Raw genomic sequence first — 13,971 nt, forward strand, 5'->3', positions numbered from 1 at the left:
GTTCATAATGAGTGTATGTATACCTCCGACCTACAGTAGTTTGAGTTTTAGTCTTGTTCATTTCTTCTTGTACATTTCACTGTACAAAAAACAGCTGAGACAGATTTCTTTGTTGATAACACACACCTGCGCATGAATATCAACTGATGCATCTACAAAACTCAATATCAGCATATTATTCAAAATCAGCTGGTGACTATAGACATTTTTCTAATGTGCCACTATGTCAGATATATGATGTGTTGTGTGTGGATGGCAGCAATGGGACTTACTTGGCTGAATCTTTACTGTGGGAGTGTGAGAGGCGGACCCTCTCCTGATGTTGACAGTACACAAGGCTGAGACACACCCAGGACTGAGGGGCCTGGGAATGGAAGGTTTGTTGGCACTACAAAACACAGCATTGTCATCAAGCCAAAGGTGACCTAGCAAAAGGGAGGGGTATAACCCCTATGAGAGATTCAAAATGTCTTTATTATGGTCCGAATACTCTAGTTCTTAATTCAGAAATAAGGCTATATCATTTCAATACAACTTCAGTAGATTTGATGAGCATGTCTTAATGAATGCAGATACATAATGCAGTGGTTACAAATATGTGTATATATCACAAATGTTGTATATTTAAATCAGTAATATATACTAGCATATACTAGCAAAGGCCGTTCCACATAGTAGTAAAAATGGTTCTTTAAAAATAGTGGAACCCATTATGATACTGCATAAATCAATTGTAATTTTTAAAGACAAGAGGTTTTCTGTTAATGGTCCCAGAAAGGAGACATAGATACTTCTTGATAAGACCTTTTGACTCCAGGCAAACAAGCACAATAGTCTTTCAAAGTTGGAAATGTTTCATCTATTTTAGACATTTCAGTCCACTGAATGAACTGTTTGTTGAATTACTGTTGAAGTCAATTGGAAACGGTAAAACAATTCACAATGACAAATTTCAGCAAGACAAGAAGGGGAGGTGTTTTTGACAGGCACCTCAAAAGTCACAATGAGAGATAATGATTAGTGCCACTAAATAGAAGGGCAATCTTCCTGCAGTCAAAAACAAAAGCTCATTCTTCAGGCAATGCAGTCATTCCACATGTCAATCACATGAAGAGAGGGCTAAAGTCAGATTCTCCCTCCAGCAGTGAGCAATGGCTAGATTAAACACATATGCCTGCCACCCAGCCTCTGCATCTAGAGTCATGTTATTAAGCACAACTGGTTCAGTTGAGGGAATGTTCTGCTAGCAAAGCAGCAGGACTGCTATTTTGTGACTAAGCAAGTTGTATGGACACTGTGTTCATAGTCAACAGAAGACACAACAGTCTGCTTCTTAACAGTTTAGCCCTCATGACCATGACAACAAAACAAAGCAAAGTGGTTGGAGGGAGCAACCAGCCATCCTTCTCTCTTAAGGTGTGCATCAAAGATGGTGAATGGCAGTTTTATGTTGACAGGAACATCCTAAATAGAGTCGCTGGACTTAACTGAAGGTTAACACTTCTTTTCCTGCTCTACCTGAATGATCATGTGTGCACATACTTGTATTTCTGTAATTGCTTCAGTACTCCAAGATACCCCAACTTGAAGACCTGGATTCTTGTGAATTTACCCAGGCAATGCAGTCTGAGTAATGGGATACTTTAACCTTTCTCATTGGAATAAGAATAGGGAGACATATGCCTTCATAAAGAAACATGGCAACGATTACGAAAAATGTGTAACGCAAATCTCTTGCACCAGCTTGTTTTGCTTACATTCCATCTGAAACTTGGCATTACATTCAAATCAACGGCATTTTACAAGGTTTTCGGAGCACAATGATTATTGAGATAATGCTTTGATACTGCATGTGGAAAAAAAGAATCAAAAATCCCCAACCGAAGACTGGTAGAACCAGTTGCAGGAGAAACCGAAAAAGAAAACACACACACACAAACACACACAGACACACAGAAACAATTGCTTTCAAAGACATCTGCATTTCGGATTGTACTTGCTAGCAAGATTCAAGGAAGTCGCTTCTGTTGCTTCTCAGCCTCATTTGTAAGATCAGCAGTCTGTGTCCATGTTGGTTCATCCAGCCCTGGTGAAGAAAGGCCTTCATTGTGGGTGAGCTGGGGCAGGTGTTGGATGGTGGCCCTCAGGCCCCAGGTTCAGATGGATAGGGAACATATGGACTGAAGGGTGGAGGTTGTGCTGGGGTTGGAGATGATCGTTTCTCTGCGCTGGCCTGACCACAAAGAGCCCATTCATGACCATGGTGGTGGACATGTGGAGATGCCGATAGCAATAAAACAGATACTCTGCAACATGAATATCCATGTTGCGGAAGGAAAAAAAGAAGAATTCATTGTCTAACGTGAGCATGCATGTGAATGACTTGGCAACTGCTATGTGAAGTCCATAAGGGAATATAAAGTGAGCCAGATTAAGGTGGCTGGTGAGGAAATAAAGACACATGAAAACTACATTTTATTACCAGTTATGTTTAAAATATGTTTGGAGAGCCTGTATTTGTAGATCTTCTTGGAAAAAAAAGATAAACTTGCTGGCTCCCAAGAGATGCAGCCATCTAATATTTGGCTCTGTTGTTCAGAGATCGCAAGGTTAATCCTTGAAAATCTCACAGCCATCAGTGGTTCTGCGTCAAAGAAGGCTTTGCCTTCTTTAGAGATTAGAATGGCCCTCCCTCTCCCCCATCACCTAGCATGATGCTAGCCAAGGCGGGTGTCTCTTAGCCAACATAATAGCATTGCAGGTAGTGTTCTCCTCTAAGCATGTTAAGCTGTCCTATATATATTGTATTGTACTGTATTGTGTCATATGACCTTTTTTTATTTATTATATCACACTTATGTATAATATTGCTATAATATAACTATGTATATAATGTTGCACTTTTATAATGAATTGGACACTATAAAACTTAATATATATAAATGTTACTTTCTTAAATGAATTAGATTAATAGAATCTTCATTTACATCAATGTACATTTCTGAATAGATAGACCCCTTTGTATCTTCCTTTGCCTCTTTATTTCTCTGCTTCTCCTGCCCCCATAAATCTGGATTGTGGTGGATTTGTAACATGTGTTTTGGCTCATCAAACTTGCAGGGGTTCTCTCCATACCATGCACACACAATCACATACCATCAACTCACCAACCTTATCTTGTGCACACATTTTAAACAGATGACAATCTCAAACACACACTCACACACATTACAATATTCAATATAAGACTTACCCAGTCTTCCAGCAAACTGAATGAGTTTGAGCTGAATGAATTACAAGAACAATACTTTGTGGTGAGTGTTCTTATGATTGATTCCATAGCTGTTTTGTGTGTACGTGCCTGGTCCAAAAGCTTCTATGACAATGACAGAGTGTTTGGAAATACTCAGATTGTGTCATCACAGCTTAAGCAAGATAGGATTAGCCTGAAGGGAAATTAAGATAATAAAACATTCTTACAAGCCAAAAGCAAAAGATCATTTTTGTGCTAATATGCACTTGCAACACTATCCAAAGACATTACTCAGTAGATTGACCAGTGTGCAAGATAACGTCCAATAATGGCACAGAAGAAACTGCATGGATCTGAGAGTGGTGAGAGGCCTGTTATTCTTTCAGTGCTAAGTGAGGCATGCCCACAGAGGCAACCCACAATTCCTTTGATTTGGCATGAAACAAAAATGTCGGGTGGGAGTTTGGCTGCCATGGTCAGGCGGCAACATGCCTGTCTCAACAGCAGTGTGATCCAATGACTACTGAGTTGCCCCAAGGATAGGTAGGGGGGTGCCCTGATGGGCCCATAGCATCTGCATGCAGGGTTCCGCATGACCTTCTTCACAACCCTTACCACGTTCCCCCATAAACTCTGCAGAGCAAACGTTCACACATGGCTTTCCGCACACGCTGAGACATAGCCCATACATAGGTTGGCACTGACCAGCGGCAAGCCTCACCCATACCAAAATGCATGTGAATGCCTTGCCGTGCACAAAGCTGATGCCAGGTATTTGCTGCATGCTGGGTTTAATTTTAGGAGGTGGTCACGTCAAACTGTCCTGCACTTTTGCTCGAGGCTTCTAGGGGCCCCGTCAGCTGTTGCGGTCGCTGGCTTCCATACAGTACCCCCTCAGTTTCCAGTAAACAGCATGACAGACTAAAGAAAAAAAAATAGACTGCAGCCAAAAGACAGAGCGTGTACCTCTTTGACAAATGGACAGACAGGCAAACATACAGACATAACATAAGGAACATTTTAGCTGGGTATTTAGACATAGAGAAATGGCTTGATTCAAATGTGAACATAATTTCTAAAATAAATAAAATACATGTGAGTAACACAACTGAATCTTTCAGTTTACTTCATACTTCTGCACAATGCTTTTTCCAGTAACTGGAAGTGTCCAGGGTAGTTCAATATAAACTGCAAAACAGATGCTACACTTTTACTAAATAAATCAGCCAAATTTCTTTAAACCGTAATTCTATCATCTGAAATGTAAACAAAGTCATTCAGAGTAGTTTAAAGTAAAATATTGCATAGTGAAACCTACCAACCATTGATACAATGGCAGTGGAATCAGATACTGCAATGTCTATATCTCGAATCCAGCTATTTGATGTACTATCAAAAAAATATGAATGCAATGAATCCACATTTATCCAGAATAATGTTATGTAATGATCATGGCAAACAATCTGATGCCCTGCATGTACCATTCTGCCATGAGTAAATCCAAAAACACCATCATCATAATGTCATATAATGTCTTCCAGTGAGCTTTAGTAGGCATTAAAGGGAAGAGGCAATAAAGATGCCTGAAGTCAATGCCTCTAAAAGCTGCATCACAGAGAACATTTACATGTAATGGAGATGAATGCGTTGTCTGAAGGCTGAGCGCTGCTTTATGATAGTTTTGGTTTTGAAGGTTTAGAATATATTTGAAAAATCCTTCTGTGTAAGTTTTAACCCAAAGAATATACAGGATCAGCACTGTCTTATTATCACCAACATTTCAACATTTTGGAAAAAAAGTTCACTGGTCTTTTTGGATAACAAATAAAATGGCTATGTTTGCACTGAAGACATTAAGGGCCCTGATTTTGTGTCAGCACCACTGTAAATAAATGGGCGAGTGGACAACCTCTCCACAGTTCATCTCACATAAAACCACACAGAATGGCTTTGTTTACCTCTAAAGAATTGAAGGGTGCACAGTTCTGGTTTTTATCACCACCACTGTAAAGAAATCCAAGTTCCTGTACAATTAATTTAACATCAAACCACACTGAAAAAAAACTTTGTCACTAAATGGCTTTGCTTATGTCTAAAGGGTTGAATAAGTAGGAAAATGGGAAAAAAATATGAGTGGAATTCTCTTTAAACGCCTCTGGTTTCTATCACCGCCACTGTAGACAATCCCGAAGTTTCTTTGACGTCTTTGTTTATGTTAACCATTTAATGAAGATGTTTGTTTTTATATGGTGCAATTGACATCTAAAGCAAAAGGCTGATCGCCTCTCATAGAAGAATCACTTTTGCTTTCAGTAGTTGGTTCTTTTAAAAACTGTCTTTATCAATGAAATGCGTGTGTGGAGGTTTTGAAAGTTTTGAGAACCTACACATCGCGAAAAACCCTTTGCCCCTGTCTTCCCAAGAAGCGCACGTCCAGATCACAGAGAAGACGTGTAGAAAGTAAGGAGGCCTGCCCCCTACACTGCGCTCACCTCACTTCGCTCAGGTACCCGCGCCTCGCCTGTACGCTTGACGGACATTCCCAGGGCAAACATTTGTGTTAGGACCTCACACGCTCCTCCTCCCCACCCCTACACCCTCCCTCCCCCCCTCGCTCAGGGCCTCAGGCGGCCAATCGCCGAGCGCGTAGTAGTCGGACCCCCTTCCCGCGTGCGGCTGTGGAGTCAAACTCGCGCCGGACGGGGAGAAGCGAGCGCTCGGGACAGTGCGCGCGACGGGGCCGGAATGATGAACCCGATCGCGCTCGGAATGGCGGGGTGAAACCCGATCGCAAGACCCCGGAGGAGTGACCGACTGACTTAGCAACTACCTACCAGCACGTGCGCCCTTCAGGAGAAAGAAGAAGGAGGGACAACAACAACAACAACAAAAAAGAAAAAGAAGACAAGACATGGCTTCTTGCTCCTCCAGCGAGCTCATCCGCGCCGACGAGATCAAGAGGGAGAGCCCGAGGACGACGCTGGACGAGCTCGCGCCGCTGTCGCTGCCGCCGAGCGCGGAGGAGAGCGCGCCCGCGTCCTGCGTAACCTCGCCGCTCGCCTTCTCGCCCGAGCAGGTGGCGTGCGTGTGCGAGGCGCTGCTGCAGGGCGGCGACGTGGAGCGGCTCGCGCGCTTTCTGTGGTCGCTGCCGCAGAGCGAGCTGCTGCGCGGCAACGAGAGCATCCTGAAGGCGCAGGCCATCGTGGCCTTCCACCAGGCGCGCTACCAGGAGCTGTACTGCATCCTGGAGAGCCACAGCTTCAGCCCGGCCAACCACTCGTCACTGCAGGACATGTGGTACAAGGCGCGCTACAGCGAGGCGGAGAAGGCGCGCGGCAGGCCCCTGGGCGCCGTGGACAAGTACCGCCTGCGCAGGAAGTACCCGCTGCCCAGGACCATCTGGGACGGCGAGGAGACCGTGTACTGCTTCAAGGAGAAGTCGCGCAACGCGCTCAAGGACATGTACAAGAGGAACCGCTACCCGTCGCCGGCCGAGAAGAGGAACCTGGCCAAAATCACGGGCCTCTCGCTGACCCAGGTCAGCAACTGGTTCAAAAACAGGAGGCAGAGAGACAGGAATCCGTCCGAGGCGCAGTCCAAAAGGTAAGGAGGAGCGTGCTCTCAGAACTGTGGTGTAAACTAGAACCCTACTGTACTTCAGTGTGGCCTGCGCAGAGCTCTGCTGCGTTACAGGACTGTGGTGGGAACTATAGCTACCCCTCTGTAGTTAGCCTATGCAGAGCTATGCTGTACAGAACCGTGGAACTGCGTGAGTATATAACTATAATGCACTACTGCGTTAATGCACTGTGTTCAGTAAAGCAGCACGGAAAGTGTGTAAATATGCAGCTTGATATTCAGAGAAGTTTTACGCGTTACTGCTTCGTCCGTGGTCGCGCATTGTGCAGGAATGGCTCTTAGCACGTTAGTGCGGTCGCTGAAGGGGGGCCACGTTTCCACAGTGTTTTGAAACCCGAAGCTTTTGCCCGTTTAAACGAGGTGTCGTTTTTTTAAGAATGGCGGAGCGCACGCCGCGCTCAAGGGCGAGCAAACAGCAGCGCTGCAGGGAGCTTCAGCGTGTCTGCACTTCTACAGAGAGGCAGGACGACGGGTATTATTTAATGGCGCTCGGTACACACAAGCAGTACTGTTTTAAAGGGGCTTCTAACTGTTTTTTTTGGAGAAGCTTCGTTTACTTTGTTGATGAGTGAGTAAACGAACTTGCCCATTGTTTATGTTTGTGTGTGGGTTTTAAAGCCATTGTCTCCACCCTGATAATCAGCAAGGGAGATCTATCCCCTCTATCTCTTTACGTGGACAAAGCACCCTTCACAGCTTGGGGCAGTTAGGACCAGATAAGAACCTGGAGTTGAGTGAGTGTATGTGTGTGCGCGCGCGCGTGTGAATATGTGTGTGTGTGTGTGTGTTGGTAAAGCCACACACTCACCCCCGTGTGCACCTGGTTCCCATGATTTACTGACACTCACGGAACCAAAATAACTTCTTTCTCACCCCACCCACCCACAAATGGTAGCGCCATAGCTTGCTTTTCAGCATAAATAATACATCAAAAGTCTCGTAAATACGGGAGGTCAAACGCCTTTTTTCTGTCTGCGTCAGCGGTCAGAAGCATATAGGCCTGATTTCAGCCCGGTAGATGAAGCAAGTCCTCGCTGTCAATAAGATCCTTTGTATGGTTTGGCCGCCTCGGTTGCTGCAAACGGCCATCCCCAGCTGTCCCAGTCAGTAAGGAGACTCGCAGGGGCTCTCAGCTCTTCATCTGTTCTCTGACCCCGAAGGCAAGGAGTCACTTTTAAGAAGTTGGGCTCCAAATGTAGATGTTTGTTGGGGTTTTTCATTGCTTATGTTTTCATACAAAGCTAAGCAAACAACCCTCGATGGTTTAAGTTGGCCACGGCACATTTCTTTTGTTAAATAGTGTGCATTGCTGGGTTATTAAATCTCTTGATGGACTTCCACAGTGCTCCTGTTAAGGAAGATTCCACATTATGTTAGACAGAGATAGTTAGGAGGGATGCACATCAATTATTTAGGGCAATATAAGCCTCTATCAGCAGAGGGAATAGGTCTATTAGAAGCAAGTGCACCACAATTAGCATTGCCTTCCAGTTCCATTTGTAGGACTTCTTATGCCATAATTTCACTCAGCAGCTTTCATTTTGAGGGTATGGCCTGAAATGGAAATGAGAAGTGATGATTTGCTTTCAGACACAAGTATTCATTTTTTCATTCTTTTTTTCCGATCAGATCAAACATGTCATAGATAAATTACAGGATACATTAAATTATTAATTCAAGTGGCTGAATGTAAATCCACAGTACCTGTAAGTCTCTTCATAATACACAGTACCTATTTAATGTGGAAATCTTATGTAAGGATGTGGACAATGTCAGTTTCTCTGGATTAAACCAACATGCCATCCGACCACATTTCTTTTGGCAGTATTCACAGCCTAGGGGCAACCACTGAACCCCACTCTCATTGTTATTTTCTTAAAGAATTGTACTAATGTAATAAACTGCCAGTTTAAAGTACAATATTTGTCTAAAAACAGCTTTTAAACTGTGTCTTTCAGTGAATCGGACGGCAACCACAGCACAGAGGACGAGTCAAGTAAAGGTCATGAGGACCTGTCCCCTCGCCCCCTCTCCAGTGGCTCCACTGGCTCAACCACCCATGGGTCTAGCCCTGCTGTTGTATACTCTGATGGTACCACCACTGTCATCCAGCAAATTGGCGATGTCAAAATGTCCCCGCTTTCAGCAGGGATGGGCTACAACGGTGAGCTGACGAGCACCAACTCTCACTACATCAATGGTGGAGCCTATGTTCAGTCACATGGCAACAGCAATCTCCTGAATGGACTTGGAGCCACAGGTAGCCACTTCTTGACCTTCGATCCCCAGAGGGTCTCCCATGCCCAAGAAAGGCTACTGAGTGGCTCCTCTGTGTCCTATGCATCTTATTCAATGGAAGCTTCAGAGGCCGCGATTGGAAAGCTGGATGGAATGCAACCTCTGGTTTCCCATTCAGATGACGGAGCAGCATCTTCCGTAGTCACCTTTGCCACCACACCTTCTTCGTCCTCCTCTACCTCTGGAGCTCCTCATCTCAGCAGCTACAGCATGGTCAGCCTCTCTGGGGTTGAGAACAATCTGGGTCTTCCTCCTTTATTGCTACCCCCATCCTCTACAGCTCCCTCTCATGGTAAGAGAACATCATTTTTGATGTAGATCCACAGCACGGACAAGATGTGGTGTAATGTGGAGGAGAGAGTTTAAGGACCAGTTGGGACAGATGTTTTTGGGACAGATTTAGGACATATCAATATATCAATGCTACATTATGAACCATACCACTTTTATTCAAGAACTGCTGCTGTCAACTGCTATTCTTTTCAAAAACCCTCCTTAAATTCAAATGTTTTGGAACACTTATGACATTGAAATGATCTTAGCTTCATTTTAAAACAAATGAATAAAATACCTGACTCAGTGACAACCATCCAATATAATACTCAACTCTGCTGTTAAAGCTGCACAGACATTGAGAATTTAGTTCAACTCTAGTCTAACTCACCTGGTCTAGCTTCTCAAGGTCTCCAAGAACATTCGATTGTTAGAACCAGATGTGTTAAATTAGGGTTGGAACTAAACACAGCTAAGCAGCACATCCCCAAGAGCAGGGTTGGGCACTCAAGATATACTGCATCTCTTCAATAGTGGAAGCATATGTCCAAAAGATCAATTCAAGCATTAAACCTTTTTGCTTATGCTCTCCCCTGTGTATGCACAGCAGTTGGCATGGGCTGCAAACCAGACTCTAGCTAATTGCTTCACTACTTTGGAGTATATTACTAGAGAATATTTCATGGAGTTTGACATTCCCAAACCAGGCACAATGCTTTGTTCTGTACAGAGGCTAGAGGTTCAAGGTTTTGTAAGAGAGAAGACTGTAAGTCAGAAACAGGAGGAGTGTATTGTGGGTAAAATAATGAGGGGGGGGGGGGGTCAGGTCAAGCTTGCAATGACTTCAGGATCGTACCAAATAACAGGCCTCAATGACATTATCCCCACCTCCTCTCCATGGCCCTAACCACGCACTAATGGTTCTTTCCATGAATATTTTATAGCCACATCAATAACAGCAAGACTGGCTGGGTGCTGCTGCTCTCTCCATACAACCCTCATCTTTTTCATCCTTTAATATGCAGTTTACGAGCCACATAAAAACAAACCCACCCCTGGCTGAACTTTTGATTTAGGAGGAAAAATAGTTGAGCCCAAATGGCCCATCGAAAGGAAAAAAAAAGGACGATATTAAAATTGTTTAGCCAAATCCGTCTTTCCCTCTGTTCATAATTTTAAAAGGCAATTCAATAAAATATGTATTCATAAAATATACTACGGGTTTGATGTCTCCTGCTGCAGAAACACAATGAAACAATAGCCTTATTCGTTTAGTGGTGTTTGTGAGGTACAAGGCTCGCATCCAGATGCCAGTTCCTATTATAGCAAAGCGCAGACGCAGTGATGTAATGCACTGCACAAACATGTACATGCATTAGAAAAGTTTCCTATCACCAGTACTGATTTGTCCCTCTGTTTCAGTCATATATTATACAGTTTCGAATGTATTGAGTATTGAGGTCTAGAGTTCTACGGGAAGTGTGCAGAAAAATGTGGTTGTACCTCCAGTAAGTGAGTATAAGCTGGCAAAGGGGTGGGGGGTTGGGACAGCATGATTATTTATCAGACATTCAGCAAGCCTAATGGAAGAAAGGGGTCTGGCCCAGTGCCAGAGCCTGTCGCTGGGGGAGCAGTGTGCCAAGAGCCGCATTCTAAAGTTACAAGGAAATCACAGCGAGTGCAACCGCAAACAGAAAATGAAAAAGGTGTTTCATTTTATATTTCACAAGAAAAAATGCTTGAAAAGTCGGGTCATGCCAAAAGAGATATATTGTGAAATATAGTGAGAGAGAGAGAGGCAGGAAAGTGTTGGAGAGTTAGAGAAAAGCGTAGAGACAGAGACACAAAATTCCCAGCTACAATGCACCTGTAGAACGTCTGGAGACACACAAACTAGCATAGCTTCTGCCCTTTCTTCTCCTTTCCACATTGTTCTCACTCATCTTCTCTGGGGCCAGCAGTTATGAGCTGTGAGACAGGCTCCTTCTGCCAGTTCCTGGAGAAGCTCATGAAGGAAAAGACTTGATGAGGTTAGATCAGGGTGAAGGCATGTATATGTGTGTGTGTGTGTGTGTGTGTGTGTGTGTGTGTGTGTTTGTATGTGTGGAGTTAGCCTGTGGCCACCATGATCAGAAAGGGCAGCATGACCTACTCAGTTCACCAACCTTGTCTCCATCTCTTCTTCTCCCTTATCAGGCTCTACTCCTCTGGACGGTGTGGTCAGCGACTCATCCCAACACTCGTCCCAGCCCCTACTCTACACACTCAACCAGGTGGTCAAGCAGGAACCATTGGACATTGGCGTAGGCTACACATATCCCTCCGCCTTGGCCTTAGATCAAACTGGCAACCTTGGCTACACTGCCTCTCTCTTTCTGTCCTCCAACCTCGGCCCTTCGCCCGACAGCGGCGGCCCTCTTGCCCCTTCCGCCACGGCTGCTGTCACCTCCGTCCTGTCCAGCACTGAGGGTCACTCCACTCTGACTCACACTGCCCGCGGTCTCCTGGAGGGCGGGAGCACTCTGCCCTCAGACTACACGACCCAAGATGCTCAGCTGCCCCTATCCAACAACCTAGAGGCCTCTGCAGGGCCTGGAGAGGGGCCGGGGTGCAGGGATTTGGACATGGAGGGGAAAGAGCTGGCCAAGTTGCAAACTGTGCAGATGGACACGGACAATGACCTCTGACCCCTGTGATCACACCATTTGAAGAGCTGTGTTTCATGAGTGTTTAGTTGGTTTTCTTGCACCCCACTGCGGCCTACTTATGAGGTCTCCTATGCACATGTCAATCTCCAGTTCAGATACCACGTTGCTTCCCGGATAACGTATGCAAGATATACATGTACAAATGGGTGAACAAAATGAGCAGTGCCTTTCGTCCCCAGAAATGTAGCCTACGATATCTGCAGAACTTACGTTTTGATGCACTGACCTTACAAAGATTATGTCTGAGCACTGTCATTTCTCTCTTACTGTTAGGGAGAACTTAGTCAGGAGAGAGTGAGTGAGACAGAAAGAGAGAGAGAGAGATGGAAGGTGAAAGTGTGAGGGAAGGAAAGACAGACTTGTTAAATAACGCAGTGAAAAAGTTGACAGATGTTTTTGATGAGTCTTGCAAACGTCTCTGCACAGTCATTGCAGCTTTATACCGATTCTTTATTTTTCCTCTTCAATATTTTATCAAAGCACAGATGTTTAATTTTTTGTTGATGTCGTTGTTGTTGTTTGGTCTTTTTTATTTAATTTTTTGAGCGTGATATGAACAATAGTAATGTGAACAATGTTTTTATGATATGTTTCAAATTTCAGTTTGGCAAGGGATGTTCGATTTAAACACACTTGACAATGCTGTGTTCTTCTTGACATAAGTACACTGTATTCTTGGGCATTCAGCAACTGGTTTCATGTGCCTTCCTAAAAGAAATGGAATCTCTACACAAGGGAATTATTTAAGGAATTTAAGTGCTGGACAAATCAGTTTTGCATTTCAGTCTTGCTTTGCCATGTGCAGAAAGCCCCAAAACAAGCAGGCATTACATTGCATTCATTGATCCTACAGTGAATATGAACCTTAATGTATGGGATACTGATGTAGCTAGCAAACAGGAACTCTGCACATGCTGTAAATGATGACAAGGCCTAAACCCTACTGCATTTAGAAATGAAACCAACATATTTTTCTAAACCCTTCACCCCTATTAAATCTTTATATTTATACATGTATGATGAATGGTGAATGGGCTTCCTACGTCCTTGACACTATTGTTTCACATTAGAGTCCTGAGCTTGACAATTGAATAACTGATGAAAATGACTTCACCTGGAATGAATCACACGTTATTGGGAGAAGTAGGTAAGTTGGCTCTACATTTTGAACCAATAGCGTGACATCAGTCCTGAGGAAATCCAAGACTCTCTCCATTTAACAAGATTAGACTACGACTTGGGCCTCCAGGACAGCTGGCTGTGATCCTCAGACATTACTAATGCATGAATGTATGCATATGCCGCACGATGGAGATCAAGCTCATGTTCTCACTATGGGTGTCCTCTGTGATCGTTTGCCAGTGCCTGGCAGCTGCATACCACAGCTCACTTTTAAAGTGTCATATGGTACCTGTCATAGCCAAATGAAAAGGTCATCATCCGAAAAGAGAGGCAGAGAGGATACGGAAAAGTGGCATATCCTTATCGGATTTGCCCAGCACTCCTGCACATGACCGAACAGGAACAGGCCCCGTCTTGCTCGTTATTCAGTAGTTGATAAAAACGGCAAAGAGTGTGAAAGATGGATTGCAGATCCAGATAAGATCTTGCATATTATCAAGTAGGAACAGCTTTACAACATGTGCAAGATCACAGTTTTTTGTGCTTGCACAGCCACGTGCATCTGTGTGTAGCAGAACATTCCATGAAATGCTGACTTGCGGGGATGCAAGAAGAGGTTTGTCAGGTGTAGGGGTAGAACAGGCTTTGGGAAGGAATCGGTGCTGAAGTTAGGTGCCC

The 13,971-nt window shown here is 44.3% G+C and overlaps 1 protein-coding gene across 1 annotated transcript; it reads left to right on the forward strand.

Moving 5' to 3' along the window:
- Positions 1-6,164: 6,164 nt before the first annotated feature.
- On the forward strand, positions 6,165-12,150 carry six4b (SIX homeobox 4b). The gene is made up of 3 exons (XM_072696561.1): positions 6,165-6,856; positions 8,851-9,482; positions 11,660-12,150. The coding sequence occupies exons 1-3, from the start codon at positions 6,165-6,167 to the stop codon at positions 12,148-12,150; spliced, it is 1,815 nt and encodes a 604-aa protein (XP_072552662.1).
- The last annotated feature ends 1,821 nt before the right edge of the window (positions 12,151-13,971 follow it).

This window comes from Salminus brasiliensis, chromosome 1 (assembly GCF_030463535.1).
Source record: "Salminus brasiliensis chromosome 1, fSalBra1.hap2, whole genome shotgun sequence".
In the NCBI taxonomy this organism is placed as follows: domain Eukaryota; kingdom Metazoa; phylum Chordata; class Actinopteri; order Characiformes; family Bryconidae; genus Salminus; species Salminus brasiliensis.

What these genes read in the sequence shown, in the direction of transcription:
- six4b (XM_072696561.1), top strand. Translation starts at nt 6,165, where the DNA reads ATGGCTTCTTGCTCCTCCAGCGAGCTCATCCGCGCCGACGAGATCAAG. An exon ending in TCCGAGGCGCAGTCCAAAAG is followed by an intron (nt 6,857 to 8,850) that starts GTAAGGAGGAGC and finishes TGTGTCTTTCAG; the next exon opens with TGAATCGGACGGCAACCACA. An exon ending in CTCTACAGCTCCCTCTCATG is followed by an intron (nt 9,483 to 11,659) that starts GTAAGAGAACAT and finishes CTCCCTTATCAG; the next exon opens with GCTCTACTCCTCTGGACGGT.